The 19144-nt window shown below is 46.9% G+C and overlaps 1 protein-coding gene across 1 annotated transcript in view; it reads left to right on the top strand.

Moving 5' to 3' along the window:
* Nucleotides 1-17687, top strand: part of COL13A1 (collagen type XIII alpha 1 chain) — a 51840-nt gene extending 34153 nt beyond the window's left edge. The window contains exons 26-39 of the mRNA XM_088059515.1: nt 200-352; nt 1125-1223; nt 1533-1586; nt 2371-2412; nt 2916-2942; nt 4175-4255; nt 6593-6628; nt 8727-8780; nt 9054-9107; nt 9847-9882; nt 12652-12738; nt 13638-13715; nt 16744-16782; nt 17341-17687. Of these exons, the coding sequence (XP_087915641.1) occupies nt 200-352; nt 1125-1223; nt 1533-1586; nt 2371-2412; nt 2916-2942; nt 4175-4255; nt 6593-6628; nt 8727-8780; nt 9054-9107; nt 9847-9882; nt 12652-12738; nt 13638-13715; nt 16744-16782; nt 17341-17343 (843 nt within the window). The 3' untranslated portion in view covers nt 17344-17687. The remainder of the gene's footprint in view (nt 1-199; nt 353-1124; nt 1224-1532; nt 1587-2370; nt 2413-2915; nt 2943-4174; nt 4256-6592; nt 6629-8726; nt 8781-9053; nt 9108-9846; nt 9883-12651; nt 12739-13637; nt 13716-16743; nt 16783-17340) is intronic.
* Nucleotides 17688-19144: the final 1457 nt, after the last annotated feature.

Below are 19144 nucleotides of genomic sequence, written 5' to 3' on the forward strand. Positions count from 1 at the left end.
GAAAAAAGCATTTTGCCTCACAAAAAGGAGCATTAATAGTTTGTCAATGTCCTAACATTTGTCATGGCTACTTTGTCCTGTCTCCAAAGGGGATGGCTGTGAGGGAAGGGATGAGCAGGACAAGAGGATCTGGGCCAGGCAGGAATAGCCTTACTCTCTCTGTGAATGTCTCTCTTCACATTGTGTGATTTTCATTTAGGGACCACGTGGGAAGCCTGGAGAAATGGGCCCCCCTGGCCCTCATGGGCTGCCAGGAAAGGATGGACCTCCTGGAATAAAGGGAGAGCCAGGCAACATCGGGGTCAGAGGAGAAAAGGGCGATAAGGGAGAGCCAGGACAAGCAGGCTCACCGGTGAGTAAATCAAAGCCTCTCTGAGCACTGGGGCGAGGCCTCAGCACTCCTTGGATGCCTCAGAGGCCCTGCAAGGTGGGTGCTGCTGTGTGAAGTGTCACAGTACAGGAGATCCTGGCACGTGTGTTGTCCTCTTGCTGGAGTGGCTGTCCCCAGGTGCCTGCCCTGTTCCCTGGGCACCGTGTCCCTTCCTCAGCTTGCTGCCTGGTGTCTTGCTGGCACTGAAACGCTGCTGGAAGCGAGCAGGTCTGACTGTGAGCCAGGAGGCTGAGGCAGCAGCACACCCACCCCCTCCTGGGATAACATGGGGTAACCCCTCACAAGCCAGCCACTAACTGGGGCAGAGTGCCCAGCCTCCCAGCTTCAGTCTGTCACAGCTTCTGTGCCCCCAGCACTGCACAGGGGGGTTTATGCAGCGACTTCTATGGGATTACCAGGATGAAACTCCTGCTGTCTCAACAGCTGGCTGTGGGGCGTGATTGCCTAGTGTGGCAAACTGCATAATCCTGAGCAGGACTTGGAGGCAGGAAAGCAGTACCTTGTCCCCACTCTGGGGACTGGTCCATCCACAGTGACAGGAGGATGTTCACCCATTTGCCCCTCCACTTTCAATGCTAGTGAAGCCCTGCATTTCCCTGGATAACTGGTGGATTTCCAAGGTTTTCAGAGTACTCTTGAGATGACCAGAGCCAGTCTTGGCTCTTGCACTGATATCTTACATGTCTGCCTGACTTAGTCATGCAAAACTCCACAAATCTTTCTTGATCTATAGGGTCTAGATGGCCCCACTGGAGAGAAGGGCGAACGAGGTGACCAAGGGATACCAGGACCATCAGGATTGCCAGGGCCCATTGGACTTCCAGGACTGACAGTAAGAATGGAAAAGACAAGGCTGCTCTTTCCTGCTTGGTAAAGAGAAAATAGCATAGAGCAGCACACGGGGGCTCATTTCCCAAAGTGCTGTGTGTCCTGGGAGCCTCAGAGCCCTGCCCCTTTGCTAGGTGTCACAGAATGTCTGTCAGGCCTCCAGCAGCAGACTGGGAATGTGAAACACATGCTCTGTTCCCACTTCTCCCGGGGGAGCTGCTGCCTGCCAGCACGTGGGTGGTTCCCAGGCAGCTTCGATGGAGGGGCACTCCGGAGCGCAGCCGGTGGTGACGGGGTCTGCTGTTGTGTGCAGGGAGAGAAGGGTGAGCCTGGGGAGCGTGGAGACAAAGGAAATCCAGGAGAATCGGTAGGTTACTGTTCCTGTGTTCCTCCATCATCTCAGCAATAGGGGAGGGATGATTTGGCAGCAGTGCTGCTGGAAAGTGGCACACCCACACTCTGGTGGCACCCCTTCGCTGAGGACAGCAAACCTTGTGCTGTGGGGCTGCGTCAGCAGCCACCTCTGGCTCCTGATGCCCTCCTTTCCCTGACACAAGAACAGTCTCACATCTACAAGGAATGCCTAGGGAAGAACAGATCATGGAAAGCATAGCAAATACTTTCCTCAGCATTTGCAGGAAATGGATTTCCTGGCAATTATTTGCATGTGTATATATACACATGTAATTTCTTTTTTTTCCCCAAAGATTTTGGTGTTCTTGAACTTGACTGTTCTCCCCTCAAAGCTCACCCCTAGCTTTGGAGTGCCCTGTAGCAAGGAGTCCCACAGGCTATTGACACATGTGGAGCCAGGCACCTTCTTTCCTGTCTTTTACTCTTTGACCTTATACCTCCTTGTAGGAATATTGGTAGAGTAGTGGGAGTGGACCTTTCTTTGGAAAAAGCCTCGCTACTTTCCCTCCTCTTAAATATTGGCAAATTTTGTATAACCTGCCCCTGAGTCCTGCTGCTGCTTCCCAGCTGCTCAGTCCTGGATTGCTGCTGCTTCCTAATGCAGTCCTTGGGGGGAGTCCAGGTTTCCCAGCCTGGCAGAGGAGCTCTGCTGCACCCTGTGTCCTGTCTCCCCTCTGAGCAGCCTCACTTTGCCCCTGAGGGCAGCTCATTGACGGTGACTTCTCTTGCATTTCCAGATATCTGGGCCCCCTGGACCCCAAGGCCCTCCAGGACCTCCGGTAAGTTTGAGTGACTCACCTGAGGAGCAAGGCACTGGGAATGGGGTTAGAGCAGTGGCTGGGGAGGATTCTGTGCGGAGAAGACAGCCAGAACCACCGCGGTGTTGAAATGGGAACATGCTTAGTATCACTTCCAAACCCACCCCCAGGGTAGGTCAGAGCTGCAGTGGGCTGGGAGGGCAAAGAAAGAAGGTTATGTTAGTCTGAGATGAAAGGGAAGACAGTAGTGAGATGGGATGGATGGGATTAAAGGGATCAACTGCAGAAATTGTCTTAATAGCACACCTGGCCCCCTGCCAGGGTGTGCTTGGCAAGAGGCTCCTCGTTAGAGATGAGAACAGTACATCAAGTGCCCATTACACAAATAAAGAGGCCTTTGGGCTGAGGGTTCGTGCTCCAGAAAGCGACACCTTTGCCCTGCACGCCTAACTGGGATACCTGGAGCTTAAATTAAAGCCCATCCTGAAACATTACTTACATCTTGTCTCTCGTCCCAAACACAGGGTCTTCAGGGCATTCCCGGACCCAAGGTAAGGGTACAGAATGTTACCTACTGAAATTGTCCCAGGTGATAGAATTGCCTGTAGTAACAACCTCCTAGCATTCAGGTGATACTTTTCTTCCATCTTGGTAAGAGGATAAATCCTTCTGGATATTTTCTTGAAGGAAATGGATTAGCAGCTCTCATTTTAGGACCCTAAAAAATGGTCATTCCCTCCAGTTTTCACCCAGAATTCACTGGTCTGTGGAATTCTGCCCATGAGGACAGAGTTGAAATCTTTGTCTGGAGGGTGGAGGTCTGTGGGGTGAGCAGTCTGTCACACAGTCCTAAGGAACTGAGCTCTAGCTAAAAATTAGTCTTTCAATTACCGTGTACATTCTGCTGTAGAGCACTCAAGAACTTCACCATCCTTGGTGGTGAGAATCTTTCTGATCTCCATCCAAATGCCCAGCCTGCACCATTGTCTTACCTGCTCCTGCACAAAAAATAGTGGAGTGGAAATGTTCAAGGAGAGCTGCAGCTTTCTGGTGAAGTTTTGGGCAAAGATTGGAAAAGGTGCAAAGTGTCTTAATTCTTTTGATTATCCTTAGTATTTGGCCACCAGCATTGTTTGGGTGCTAGAAGGGATGGATATGTTTTAAAAAGCCTTATGGATGGAAATGAGGAGGGAAAAAATGTTCTGGGTTACATTTTGAATTTAATTAAAAGGAGTATTTTGTTTAATATTGCTTTGTAGTTTATCTTACAGAATTTTAAAAGTATGTCTGGGAAAAAAATGCTGAATTTTTTTTTTTCCCTGAAATGTTGGAACTGATGCCTTAGCATTTACAAAAGTCTTTCCAAACATTACTTCTGTATGATTTTTCTTCGAGGCTTGAAGACACCTGTCATTCACTTCCAGTGGATCCACATCTTAAAATGTAAACCCACCATATCAGATAACTTCTGGTTATTTATATTTATATATAAATATGTATACAGCAACAACAGCAGGGAGAGCAGCACCGGAGCGAGCTCAGTTCTCCTCTGAACATCTTTACCCACAGGACAGGACTTATTGCCACTGAGTTAAAACAGGTGCTCACACAGGGGTAATGTGAATGACAGTGATTTTCTTCAAATTAGGTTGAGAATTGGGCTAAGGCATTACTCTGCTGCCTCCTGTATTCCCTCTGCTATCTGGCGCTCTCTGAAGGGAGGAATGTTTGTTATATAAGTGCTGTTATGGTGGGTTTATTTTCTGCTCCATCCTTCCTTTAGGGGGAAGCAGGGATTGATGGAGTGAAAGGAGAGAAGGGTGCCCAGGGTGAAAAAGGAGACAGAGGGCCACTGGGATTACCCGTAAGTATCCAGGAAGCAAGCAGCACTTTGTGAGCCAAACTTAATATCAGCTGTAAAAAGATCCCTCAATAGGAGACGCACGTGGGGATTTGGTATGTAAAGTCAGAGAAAGAGATGGTCTATAAATAACCGTGCCTTTGCTTTTAAACCCAAAGCCTCAGTTTCTGTACTGAGCCTTCAACTTGTAGATCTGTTGAATAGATCAGGGATCACTTTATTTCCTCCTGCTTCTGGCAGGACTGGGAAAAACAAGCAGCAGCTTTCCTGGGGGTTCTCTGCACTTCAGGGCAAGACCAGAAACAGAAGTCAGAGATGTGGAAAGCTGTTCCCCAGCCGTTTGTCTCCTGGGCTCAGCTTTGTACAAAGCATGGTGGTTCTTAATGCAACCAGCTCCTTTGATAGCTGAACCATCCCCGTCCCTTCTGCCATGGAGTCAGTGCTCCCCCTGACCCAGCGTGTCCCTGCTGTGGGTGAACTTGGTCCCATTGGCCTGGTGTTGGAGCAGTGCTTGCCTTAGCCAGAGGAATTGGGGCACAGTGTATGGTACAGAAGAAGTTGCAGGAGCTTTCGATACAAACCTGGTGATGTGTTGGTGGTAACTTAGTCCCACTCAGTTGTTCCACCAGCCCCTGAGTTATCTCATCATAAAAAGCACTGGTGGCACAGTAACCCTTCCCCAAATGTTCTGCCTGGAACAAACACTGCAGAGTGTATCTCATGTACTGTGTGGCTTTGTTGTCCTGTGTTCGACCACCCAGATCCCTTGTCCCTGACTTTGGCTGAAATGTGCATGTCTTTGTTCGTAAAATGTTTTACTCCTTTAGTTGTGCTGAACAGTAGTTCCCTCCTAGAGCTTGAATGAATCCCCTCTAAGTCCAGGTGCTCAAATGAGTCCAGAATGAGTGCATCACATTCCCTGGGGCTCCAGGCAGAGCCAGTGGGAGAAAGGGTTGCTTTTGGAAGGCTCAAAGGCACGGGATTGTACCTCAGTGGAGCAGTGAGAAGTCAGAAGCCAGTGCCCTGAGAAATGCAAATGGAAGTTTTCTGTGTAAATGGTTATTCCCTCAAGCCTGTGGGGTATCTGCACAGGGGATGGAGGTCCTTGTGTGACCTTGTGTGAGCAGATGCTCCAGCAGTTATCCCAACAACTCATCTTTGTGGCAGGGAATGTGCTAGCTGCTTTTTCCGCAGCAGTGAGCCCCATGGGGGGTCCAAAGGTCCCTTGGCTTTTCCCATCACTCTTCCTGAGCTGTGGAGATGGGAAGACCAACTCAGAAGGGTCCTCTTTGAAATGTTTTGTTTGGATCAGCAATATTGGCTGGACAACCAGGAAGCACCAGCTTGTAAGATCAGATACTGTGGAACTTGTATCCTTCTTCAGAGCCACTGAATTCTCTTCATAAGTTTTTCCATGCCTGATCCAGTGTATCTTCAGCCTGTCAAGCTCAATGCCGTGCCAAACAGGTTCTGAAATATTTCAGGCTGTAAAATCCTGAAGCTGGATCTGCTGCCTTTTTCTCTGGCTTAGGGCTTGACATCACACTGGAATTCCAGTCCTGATTGTCTGCAGTAGCCTTGAGCTTATCCATGGCTGACAGGGTGAGGAAATGGAGGAAAATTCAAAATAATTGGTACTTATATTCTACCACAGCTTTCCCTCCCATCCACTGTCTGAGACAAGCCAGTGGGCTCGATGGACCTTGGGCAGAGCCACTTTTAGGTCTTATGGATGAGGAAATTCAGGGCAAGAGCTGAGCAGACAGCAAAGTGCCACCCGATCTGAGTCTGGTGTAAATCTGCACTGGTGACACAGGGAGATGAGACACCTGTTTTGTAAGCTCCTGAACAACTGCATGTGGAGTGGAGCAAGCCTGCAGCTGACCTAGTGGGCACCACAAGCCCTGGGTCTCTTGGTAGCAGCTTGAACAGCTGATGGCCCTGCGCTGCCTGTAAATGCCTTGGTGAGCAGCAGCCTCAGAGCCTTGTGTCTCACCTGTGTTGCCCAGCCTGCCACAAAGGCAGTGCAGATTCCAGCTCCACTGTCACGTTGTCCTTTTCACCACCTGTCACAGAACAGCTGCTTCCCCAGGAGTTTCCCTGGTGGCACTGGGAGAGGGAAATTTGCACTCTGAAGAGGATGTGAAAGTTACAGGTCTACATTATATGTATTCAGTGTTTCTATGTTTTTGTTGGTTTGCTTGTAAGTGCCATCACCTGTCCTTGAGATCTTAATTTTTGTTAATTGCAAGCATATGTTTGTCTCGAGTCACTGCTTTACTCACCTCTCCCCTCCCCTCTCCTCTGCCTGGTTTTTGTGAACCCTTCCCGCCTGTCCAGGGTGCTTCAGGTTTAGACGGCAGGCCTGGACCACCGGTGAGTTCCATTTCTGTTACCTGACGTTTGTCCTCCCCAGTATCGTGATTCATTTTGTGTCTTCCACCCGAGTCTTGTTTACACCAGGAATAATCTTATTTTTACCAAAGCAGACTTGGGAGGGAGGTTAAACTTAAAATGAGGAGTGATGTCACACACTTGTCTTCTTTGATGCTACAAATCTGGGTCCTGGGATCGCAGCCTCCTTGCTCCACTCTGTCTCAGTAACAAGAGGAATGAAACCTCTGCATGGTTCTGTGATGCTCTGCTCTCCTGTCCTCTTTCTCCTGAGGGGTCTGCAACCTGAGATGGGAGAGAGGGACTCATGATCAGCAATTGTAGTCTCAGGGCAAAGGGGAATGGCTTAAAAATGAAAGATTGAGTAGGTTTACATTGGATATTAGGAAGAAGTTCTTTACTGTGAGGCATTGGCATAGGTTGCCCAGAGAAGCTGTGGCTGCCCCTCCTCTGGAAGTGTTCAGGGCCAGGTTGGACAAGGCTTGGAACAACCTGGGATAGTGGAAGGTGTCCCTGTTCATGGGAGGGGGTTGGAATGAGATGATCTTTAAGGGCCCTGCTGACCCCAAACCATTCTATGATTCTAAGTAATGCCAACCTGGTTCTGCAAACCACTCTGCTATTCTTGGATAACAGCTGTTAAATAACAGCCAAATATTTTTAATCCCTCATGGGAAATCACAGATCACCCATGTACAATCCATTTGGCTATTTAAAAACAAAAAGCAATTTTTCCTCCTCAGTGTAGCTGGGAATAATTTCAGCTGCTCTGACTTCTGAAGAGAATCTGAGTGGCAGCTTATACAGTCACTTGTTTGGGGGAAGCTGTAGATACAATTTAATAGATGTGCAGGGGTGATTTCAATGTATTCCATAGCACTAAATGATGGATAATTGCAGGCAGTTAAGATTTCCACAACTGCACGAATCTAAGGAGAGCCTGATTTTTTCCTCTTCCTTCACCATGCTGAAAAGTTGTGTGCTGCATGAGCTACTCCTCCACTTGTATTCTGCAGATCTTGACTTCTCTGAAAAGCTCCCCTGACCCACATGAGCCATCCTGCTCTCATCAGAGGGGTTACTTTAGTGACTAAGGATTGCAGACTGACACTAAAAAGTGCAAGACCCTTTTGTTTTAAGGCATTTAGAAAGACTTCCCATTTTGCTCCTTGGTTTTTCCTGGGAGTCAGGTAATGTCTCAAAAGTACCCCTTTACTGAGGCTCTATGAGGGAATTGTAGACCCATGTGTGGCACAAGGAGTCTGAGTTGGAGGTGCTGGGGAATCCTGTTCTTAGCCAGAGGGACTATTACTGAACCACCATGCTGCCAGCATTAAAGATCACTTTGATTAATTTCCCAGAGGCCAGGCGAGTCTCAGGAGCACCAGCAAGGAAGTTTGGTGTGCTGGTGGGAGAGGGTGACACCCTCTGTGTCAAAGGGTTAGGAAAAACACTGGGTTTTCCTGTCTGGGAGCCTGGTGGAGTGACAGGAATGGCAAAGAGGGAGCAGAGGGACTGGAGGATACCCCTCCCAGCTCACATCTGTGCCTGCACACACCTGCATTCAGCACTGCAGCTTGGGGTCTGTCAGCTTGCATGAAACACTGACCCAGCGCTTCGCATCTCGCTCAGCTACGCCGACTCCGGGAGGGGGTAAAGGAAATAAGGACATAAGCAAAAAGAAAAGTGAACTGCTTATCATGTGTGTAAATGGCCTTTATTCTGCTACAGCTTTCAGCCTTGTGTGGTACAAACCAGCAAGAAGGAATTGCTGTTTGTGGAGCTGGTAGAAATGCCTGCTGAAATAATTGTCAAGAGAGAGCTTCAGGATTAAAAACGAGGCTCTGTACAGTGGTGCTGGTGTGATCTAACACAGCAGTTCCCATGTTCTTCAAATTGCCTTACCAACTACTTCAAATCCATCTCCACCAGCACTGAAAGCTGTAGTGGCGCTAAGTGCCTTCCACCACCAGCCTGTCCTCCCAAGCTGTGCTTTTCCTAAGGGAGCAGCAGTGTCTCCTGGCTTTAAGGAAGCCTGGAATAAAAGTGTCCTGATGTGTTTTCCTTCCTACAACTGCAGGGTATTCCAGGACCAGTTGGGGTTTCGGGACCAGCAGGACCAAAAGGAGAAAGGGTGAGTTTGCTTCTGAACTGACAGATGCTCTATAAGATACAACAGCTCTGAGGGATAGAGGAGCTCTAGGCTTTTCCAGAGCTGGAATTGCCCTCTCCTTGTGCATACAAGACCCTCAGCTTGGCCTCTTTGGTGCTTGAGTATCTCATCCTTGGGGTTTTTCAGGTGCTTTGAAATGCGTGCTTTGCTTTTTCTTCTCCGGTGCTCTGCTGCCTGTTTGTACTGAATAGGAATGTGAACAGTTTCTATTCTATTCTATTCTATCCATTTCAGGGCAGTAAAGGAGATCCTGGAGTTGCAGGACCAATGGGGCCAGCAGGGCTTCCTGTAAGTATGGGAATCCTAGGGATTTATCTCCAGAGCCTGTTTCCTTGCTGGGGTTGACAGCTGAAGATGCTGCTGTAATGCAGGGTTCACAGTCACAGCTGGGTTAGGCATAACTCAAGTTACAAGATTTTGTTCACTATGGGAGTGACACAAAAAGCTGATTAGCTCTAGAGCTGACTCACAGTGATGTGGAGGAGGCTGAAAGGAAACTGTTAATTCACCCTGGTCCTTGAACTACCTAAAGAAGCTGTGTGGGACTCTTAGTCCAAAATGCTACTTTTGGGCACGTTCCTTTACCTTTCACAGCCTGGGTGTCTGCCTCCTGCCTGCCTGAGAGCCCTGTCTTGTCATTGCAGGGACAAAAACTGCCTTCAGTGAGGTTAATCCCACTGTCTGGGATTAATTTTTGCAAAATAGGCCCAGTGTTGGTGCTGTGGTCTAATGCAGTCATGGGGCGGCCTTGTTTAACACGAAAAAGGAAGGTTGTTGCATTGTCAAAATTAATTTTGTTTCTTATCTGAAGAGTAGGGTAGGTAGTAGTGGTGTTACCACCTGGATGGTCTGATGGAGGTGAAGAGGAGGTTGCCTGCTAGAAAAGTTTTAATTTTGACATAGCCATTGGTACAAATGGAAAAAAAAAAAAAAAGCCAGAATCCTGAGCATACATTCCTCTCTTAGGTGGGACTATGGTGAAATCTGCTCGTTTTCAAATGTTTCTTTCTGTGTTGATGCATTTCAGGGTTTACAAGGTCTACCTGGTGACAAGGGAGTCCGGGTAAGTTACCAGGCAAACTCCTTGTGTTTAATTGCTAGCAGCCCAGTTAACTCCTGTGCACCTGGAGCAGCCAGCATGTGTTTGTGTGCCAAGCCTTCATCCACGTAACTGTACACCCCTGTGTTTTAGGAGGTGACACCTGTAGCTCGTTCCATCACCTGGAACATTGTGCTACATCTCTCTGAAGGCTGTAGGAGGGATTTTCTGATGTTTTCACACCTCTGTTCTAACTGAAGCACAGGACATGAGTTAGGGCAATGTGGTGTGCTTTAGGAAATGCCGCTTCTGTAGTTACTGATGTGTGTAGGGATTCCTGGCAGAATTAGCTGAGGTGCAGCCAGCAAATCTTATTTCAGTACTTCTAAATTGCCCCTGAAGCATGAAAAAGGTTGTGTTCTAGCAAACAATCCCGCAGAGAATTTGAAAGATGGAAGTTTCAAAAAGATAAATTAAATTCACCTGTCTTGAAGAATCAGGCCTGAAGTCTCCTTTAGGCATTGTCCTGAATGGATGTGATGGTGAAGAGCTGGGTCAAACCCAGTAGCAGGAATGGCAGCTTTCCCATTGTACCACCTGTGTTACTGAAAGATAAACCTTAATAAAAAGTGCATGTGGAGAAGCTCCTTCTTTTTCGTCAGGTTTTGTTGCCTGTTAAGGCTTTGAATCTGAATCTTTTTCATAAAAACATTTAGGAGCTATGGTTGGATATAACTTACATTTAGAAATACAAATGATTATATATTAGAAATATAAATTACTTTTGGATTTGAGTTAGTAATACTACAATTGTATAAATGTCAAGCACTTCAATACAGTACAAGGGTACACCTTTTATTCATAAGACTCTGGCATCACCTAAATTTATCTGGAGGTGTAATTTTTTTATAGAGCATGTGCCCGTGTGATGATTTCACTGTATGGATTTGCTTTTGATGTATAGTGAGTGTTCTCTATCCTCTATCTGCAATTGATTTCTGACCTTACTCTGCACAAGAAAAGGCAGTTTTGGACAGCATTAGCCAACTGGCATCTTAAACTAGGGGAGAAAGGTTCAAGTTTCATGGAAGCACCAAAGTTCTCCCCTTTTTTAATCATTGCATTTCTGGCTTCGCTTCTTAACCTTCTCTTCACTTTTGTTTTGCTTGTGTGGCTTCTAAAAAAATGTCACTTTTAATTCCTAGACTTTTTCAGTTGGTTTTTGAACTGAGTCCTTTAGTTAAAAGAGAGCACTTCCATTAGATGGGATTTCTCGGAGCTCTGGCATAAAAGCAAGTGAAATCTGGGAGAAATTGCAGCTCCTTGTAGAGGATGAGCTGGAAAGCACAAGTGGGGAGTTTTGCTGGCCCCTTGAAGCATCCTCACTGCAGCCCATGGTTTGCAATGGAAAAGTGTGAGGAACTCAGGAGTGTAAATGGGCAAGTGCACTATCTTAGGGGACCCTAGAAAATACCCCTTTTGCCACTGAGCCTTTTTATGGGGATTTCCCCTTACTCCTTACACTGAAATCCCAGTTTGCCAAAATCCTCTCTTTTCCTCTCTGCTTTTTAAATCCCAGAAATGCTCCTGCTGCTCTCTGCTTGGAGCAGGAGATCAGCATAGCTGTGCCTGGGTTGTGGCACTAATAACAGACAGCATTTTGTGTAATCCAACTGAAAAAGTGTGAACCCTGAACTTGTCCTGCTGTTATTTTAATGCCTGGGGGGAGGTGGGGGGGGTTTTGTGTGTTTGTGCATCTTCCTTGCTCCTACAGGTCCACCTTTGTCCCCTTTATCCCTTCCTCCTCTTCCACCTTTCTTCCTGGTTCCTTCCTCCAGAGCAACCCATGCTGCATTTCTCCTGGATTATCCTCTCCATTCTGGTGCTTGGTTCTGGGTGACTTCTCATTACCTCTCCTCTCCCATCCATTTCTCTTGCCAGCTTTGGGTTTAACACTTGTTTTTAAAAAAGAAGCAGCAGCAGCCTGTGCTGTCTGTTCTTATCCCTTAATTCCTTTAACACTCCCCACAAGGACCCCAAGTTCAGTTCCCTGTGCAGCAGCCCCTTCCCCCTGTTTCGTGCTCAGCAGCTTTGACAATTTCCTGTTATCCAGAAGGGTTTGGTATGGATATAACTGGCAAATACCACACTATACCCTGCCTTGTGCTGCCAGTTAAGGCTCAGGGACCCTGTGGCTCTGTGCTGCCTAGGACTACTTCCTGGTCCAACAGGGTTTTTGGGAGAGCACTTCAGAGCATCCCAAAGGACAGCCAGAATGTGCAGACTCAGAGCTGAGTACTTCCTTGATTCCCTGGCTGACAGCTCCCTAAATGAGACATTCTTTAAGAATGGGAATTCAGAGGGGTAAAAAAAGCATCCCAGTGCTATCCCAGAGCTCCAGTGGCAGAGGGACCTTCGCAGCCAGCTGGAGATTGAGCTGGTGGCACACTGCTGGCCAGAGGGTGGTTTCCCATCCTGTGTGTCTGGGGTCAGCCAGTTCTCCAGGGTGCCCCTCTCTGATGTCTGGGAAGCCCTGAGAAGTGTGTGCTGACCCCTCTGATGCTGAGCCCTCAGTCTGCCAGTGTGGGACTGCAGCCATGGCATTCATGCAGCTCAGTTACAGCTCAGCAGCTCCATACGTTGGTCTTCATGTAACATCTCAGAGGGAGATTTATTTTAAAATGTTTCCTAAATGTTTATCCTTTCTTAAACTATCTCTGACATTTGTTTGAAATGGATGATCCTAAAGCTTTTGTGTATTCTTTTTTTCTTGGACTAAACTATTATTTACAGGGGGAGAGGGGCAAGAAAGGCTCTAGAGGGTCTAAAGGGGATAAGGGAGACCAAGGAGCACCTGGATTAGATGCACCCTGTCCGTTGGTATGTCCTGTTTCATCAAATGTATTGTTTTAAGATGTGTTGATGGGGAAGACAGAAGGAAATCATAACATAAATAATGGTCTTGCAAAAGTGCAACATTCGGATAAGGCCCAGCTGGGTTCCCACCACAGCCTGGGACCAACTGATCTCTGAGTGACCATGGTTATGTTCCTTCCTCTTCCAGACCTCACAAAGGTTTGGGTACATGGGGTGTTCCACGTGCTGGGAGCGCAGGGCTTTCTCCACTGCGGATAGAGCCCTGTCTCCTTTGCTGCTGGTTCTTCTCTGGAGATGCTCAATGGGATCAAATCTACGTGGCAGCAAAACTGGAATGCTGGTTTCCTTGCCTTGGAATAACAGCCAGCTGATGTGATGGCCTGAGAGCACACAGGGCACTTGAGCTGCACTACCCAGAGGGAAAACAAGTCTCAGTTATCCTAAATGGGATGTGTTTCTGTCATAACAGATTGGCTATAAGTCTAGGCAAATGGATAAATACAGGAATATGTGTACATTCTTACCTAAATTCATACACTGCAGCAAACACTGCCAAAAAATCTGCTAGCAGTGCCGCAAATCCCAAGAGTTCATGGGGATCATGCTTTTAGAAATCCAGCTGCTGGGTTTCTTAGTGAGGATTGGAGGAACAGATGATTTTGGAATGGAGGAAACACCATTCCCATCCTCTCAGCTTTAACTCAGAGAACTTGTAGATGACAGAAAACCAGACAGGAAACTGCTGCTGATGCAGGCACAGCTGACTGTGCAGACAGGGGTCTGTGCTGGGTGTGCAGCTGAGTGCCCTGTGCCAGTCCCAGTGGGTTCTCAGCCTCTCCTCCTGGGACACGGAGCTGGCTGGCACTGACTGAAATAACGATAGTGGTTGATTTCATAAACAGGGTCTCCGAGGTTTTAAAGGCGAGAAGGGTGAGCCGGGGCTACCTGGGCTGGACGGCCTGGATGCCCCATGCCCATTGGTATGGTGTACCTTCCCTTTCCTGCATGCTCGTTTGCTTTTTGGCTCTTGGTGCTGTTTTCTGATCCCCCCCCAATTTCTGATCCCATGCCCTAGAAATACCCGGCAGTTCCTTCCTTACCTGTCTCCATATTCCCTTCCTCTCATTGCTGCTGTCAGTACCAGGCCCTTCCCTTCATTCTGATTCCCAGCTGCTGTCAGTAACACTTTGTGGCATGAGAAAAAATAGTTGGAATGTGGTTTTATTTACAACGGTTTCACTTCCTCCTTTGCCTTCACTCTGACAATTTCCAGTAAATCAGTGTATGCAGACCCAGCTCTGAGCTGGCTTGGCTTCCTCACAAGGAGCTGCAGTGCTTGTGTCCTTCATTAACTCTATTTTTAATGCTTGTGTGTGATGAGCACAGCCTGACATGGTTCCATATACCACATACGTGAAGATGACTGAAAATAGTAATTATCCCATAAGTAAGCCCACGTGAAACATATGAATGGGGACACTTAACCTCCCTGCTGGATAATTCCTATTTATGACTCTCCCCAAAAGTCCAAATTGTATCCATAGCATCCAAAAAATTTGAATTTAGTATTGCCTGTTTCCCAATATCCATCTTATTCGAGTGATAAAATGATTATTGTATTAGTGCCTAATCTAGCCCAACTGTTGCAGGACAAAAGTATTCAGAAACACTGAACCCCAACTATTTATCCCAATAAAGGTCACCAATTTATTCATTTTCTCTGAGTTTTCTGAAGATGTAGCAATTCAGGTGATGTCTTTGCTCCCTGGGACAGTCTCAACATCTCTGTAATACGAAGAAATTTGTCCTGCCCTGCCCATCCAGCCCTGTTTGGCATGACAAGGTTTGCTTGAGGATGGCCCTGCCGAGCTTTACGCTCACTTAAGAATGTTTGATGCCATCTACAAGGGATGAGATGTTGTTCAGCTAGCTGGGAAAAATAACCCTAAGCAAAAAGCCACGTTTAGTTTGAAAGGTTTTCCTGATTTCTTGAGGGGAAAAAACTCCAAAACCCCACCATGAAAATGCCTTTTAAAGCCTTTGTTATCTGAGCTTTGTGAAGAGCTAACATCAGTTTCCTTCCAGTGTTCCCTCCTGTGCGTGTTACCATTGCCTCTTTGGGGCAGTGACCGCTGGTAAAGTCTCACTTGCTGCTCTGTAACTTCTGGGTAGTAGAAACTTCTTCCAGTCCCAGGGGTGAAACCAAACCTGCCCAGAACAGTGCACAAAGGAGGAAGACCACAGAGCCGTGTGTTTTGTCTCCCAATGACCAAAGCCAGGTTCCTGTAGAATAACTTCAGGCTGAAGGCACCTAATTTCACAGGTGCAAGGGTTCCACCAGTGTCCTGACAGATGACCTTTCTGGTTTTGTCGCTGCTCCCAGTGAGGATTCACCCCACATGGCCATATTAGAACTCACTCTTCTTTTCATACCTATTTTTGTGAAGGGAAACTTGCCAGAAAATCTGATGAAATATGGATGCTGTTATTTTTTATACATGATGTTCTGGCATGCAAGCTAGCTTGGGAACGTGAATAAGCATGTTTTTTGATCCAACTAGGTTAAAAGCTTAGCATCCAGCTGACACATCCATGTGTGTAGCTTATGGAGGCTGTGAACTAACTCTCTGCACATCTGAGATATGTGGAAGGAGATCCTTGGTACTAATAAGCATGTCATGTTTCCGTTCTCGGCACATTCGCCCGCAACAAACACTTCCTTGTGACCCTGGTCTTCCTTTGATCCCTAAGCTGTCACTCCCTGGCCTTCCATTCCTTCATACACCTAACTTCCCAACTCCTCCTGCCATGCACTGTACCAGTCATTCCTGTCACCACCAGTGTACCAATGGGAAAACCACAATTTACCCAGTAAATAACTTGCAATTCTGGATTTCCACTTAGTTGGGGGAAGGGGCACGAGGAGACCAAAGTCTGAAAAATGCATTTGAAAAGCAATATTGCTATAACAACATGGCAATGTTCAGTTCATCAGCCCCCTGGAAGTGCATCTCCAGTAAATAGTTAATTTCTGGATATATTATTGTGCATTTGCTTTTCTGTTTGTATTTTTTGGGGTTTCCTGGGGAATAGTGATAGACCATGAGTATGCCACATGCACACAGCACAAGAATTTGACTTCTCGTGTCAGAGATGTATTTCCTTACACCTTGACTTTTATCTGCTGCTCCAGAGCACCTTAGCACTGGTGTCATATCTAGCCCATCAAAGAGGGCTGCACAGGGTTGAAATGAATGGCAGTCATCTACAAAAGCATTTCCCAGCCATGGAGCCCAAAACATCACGGTTGCAGGAGCGCCAGGGGCTTTTCACACAAATCCCACTGATGTTATTGAAGCCAAAGTCCCTTTTCAGGGACTCAGCTGAGACATCCTGAACCAGCAGAGGGGCTGCCCAGCTGCTTGCCTTCCTAATTTCCTTGGAGGAGGATCTCCCCAGAGGCAAGAAGAGATAACTGGACAGTGTCTCACATGACAAAGCAAACCCTTTAACAGGCAGGGCAGAAGGAAATGGAGATTTTTTTCCAGACCCTCCTCAGGGTCTGAGGTTAGTGCTGACTCTGAGATTGGCTTTTAAGCTCAATGTTACAGAGCCAGGCCTGAGGACACACAGCAGCCACCTCTCACTTTCCACTGCCAGTCCCTGGCAGTGTTTATCAGGCTGAGTTGGACCTCCTGGGTTCCTTGTTGTCTTCCTTCAAGGAAGCCTGGATAGACTCCTTTCTTAGGGGAGAGTGGTTCTCAGGTACATAAGTCCCTTGCACAGCCTGCAGGCATTTCCCCTCTTCACCCCAGCCCCTGCTTCAGGCTGCACTTGTTCTGCCAGCCAGAAGTCTGGGTCATCAAAAGGGTGAGGAATATCTCTGACTATTCCTCCAGCCCTGGTTCAAACTGTTTGTTGCAGTAACAGTTAACCCACGCCTTCCTTTCTCCATCTCTGTGCTATTTTCTGTGTCCTAAACTGCTGTTTCTTCCATCTTTTCCACAGGGGGAAGATGGCCTTCCAGTTCAAGGCTGCTGGAATAAGGTAATCTTGGAAATGTTGCTGTGCTGAGTTGGCAGTGCCATGGCTCCTGCTAATGTTTTTCCATGAATCTGGCTAAGGGCAGAAGAGGTGTGGATGCATGGATGGGATTTCCAGGACTGTATCCCAGAAAAGTGGCAACCGAAACTCCTCCTTATTTGTATATCACAGTTCAGCTCTGTGGGTTACAAAGGAGAGAGCTGTATCTGTGGCCTTTGGGCTGCCTGGCCCCAAAGTGCTCTAATCCTTGCACAAAGATGAGATTTCCACCTGGGTTCAGACACCCCCTGCACTCCCCGGGGTCTGGCCGACCTTCAGTGCCCACTGTGGCACTCCCAAGTGCTCAAGCCACTGTGTGAGGATGAGGGTGGAGGCAGAGTCAGCCTGGGATGAATCCCCCGCCCTTGCTTTGCTACCTGGAGAGGCAGAAAGGATCCCTGCTGAGATCCTTTTCTTCCTGGAGAGCCCAGAGCCAGCTTCCCTAACAGTTTCCTTCCCCCCATGGCGTGGTCCTTGCCCCTGTGGGCTGTCACTAACACTTGTTTATGTTTTCTTTTGCAGTGATGATTCTAACCCTGGACTGACCTGTGTGTGTTACTGTACATAGAATATTTATTTTTATACGGTGTTCTTCTCTGAAATGCCAAAAGTTAAGCATTTTTACAAATTATCAAAAAGTGGCATATTTTTTTGTACAGAAAATACTAGATTTCCCTTTTTCCCCATTTGTCAGTTCTCTGTATGATCCTATGTCTGCATTATGCTTATTTTGTCATGGAGTACAGCTGTAATATTTACATGGTATTTGTGCACACATGATGATGATATAGGAGCTTAATAAATTATTGCATTAAAAGTGCCCAAAGGAGCTGCCCTGTATAGATTTAAAGGTCATTTTCATTTTTCAAGCTGGATCATTCAAGAATATTTCAAAATATTATGTATTTTTTATTAAAGTGAAATATTAACACTTCTGTTGTGATGAATTACAGTGTTGCTGAAAAACCTCGTAGTAGTCCCCATGCACTGGGAATGTAGAGACACCATAATCTATAATTATCCCCCTATGAACTGGAATAACCCTCATGAAAACGAGCCCTGGTTAGCAAGAAATTCTAATCCCTTTCTAAATTGCAGGCCTTCAAGCAGCTTAATTAAAGCCTTATTTAAAATGAAGCATAACGCAGCATACCTTGATACCCTAACAAATGTGTGTTTGTGAAATCAACCCACGTGGCTTTTAAAAATGTTTACCGAAGGTGGCATGCGAATTTGCAGAGTGTATAATTATAATTTGCATATGCACATCTTAATTATCCTTCCTGACCTACCTTTGTTGATGTCTCAAGTCTAAACTACCCAGAGAGGAAAACACTACCAGGCTAAGGTGAACGTAAGAGCGTGCTTTGCTTAGAAAATGAGGGGGAAAGTGGAAGGCTAAATCTGTTCTCTAAGAGATGTCCACTTGTCTTGGCCCTTCACGTAGTGGGCAAAGGCAGTGGGCAAAGCAGGAGCCTCAGGGGGAAGCTGCCAGTATTTAATGGTCCCAAAGGAGAAACAGGAGTGCTGATTTATTAGTGAGACTGATCCACTGAAGTCCTGCTCTTTGCCACCACAACTGGAATTTGGCTCCTCCTGGCTACAGCTGTGCCAGTGGAAGGGGTCACCACCGTGATTCTCCCTGTACTCAACTATTCATCTGTTCACAAACTATTAACTGGTTATTTTTCCAGATGATTCCATGCAGCTTCTTAGCACCATCATCATAAAGTCACAGAGAAGGGACGTAGTTCCCTCGTACACAGTCCTGCTGGGGACTGCCCAAGGAACCCAGCCCAGGCTCTGACTGCTGCAATCCATCTGTCACCTCACACTTTCAGAAATTTATTGAATTTCATCTAAAACCAGTGAGGTTTTCACTGTCCTGTCCCTCCCTGCCCTGCAGGCTGTTCTGACTCCAGTGCTCTCACAGTTAGGAAACTCCTTGTGACTCTTTCAACCTAAACTAATTGATGGTATTTACAACCATTTGTTCTCATGCCAACATTGTCCTTGGGATGAAACATTTTTAGGCGTGATGTTTTCATGAGATGCTCGGCGTACTGGAGCGGAAACCGCACAGAAAGAAAATGAACCACAGAGCACTGAGGGATTCTCGCTGGTTTTCTCAGTAATAGATGTTGTTAATAAAAGCCTCAGCTCCCTGTTAAAAGGCTTTGCAGCTGTGAAGCTGAGCTAATTGGAACAGCTAATGTTCCAATTGTGTTTCAATTGCACACCTGTTAAAGCAGTTACTTTAAGTTACCAAAGCCAGGTGTACTCCTGCTTTGGGTTTGGAAGGTTGTAGTAGCAGTAATATGTTCTG

Source organism: Pseudopodoces humilis, chromosome 9 (genome assembly GCF_049639895.1).
Source record: "Pseudopodoces humilis isolate 2021_Gansu_Grassland_sample_001 chromosome 9, ASM4963989v1, whole genome shotgun sequence".
Taxonomy (NCBI): Eukaryota; Metazoa; Chordata; class Aves; order Passeriformes; family Paridae; genus Pseudopodoces; species Pseudopodoces humilis.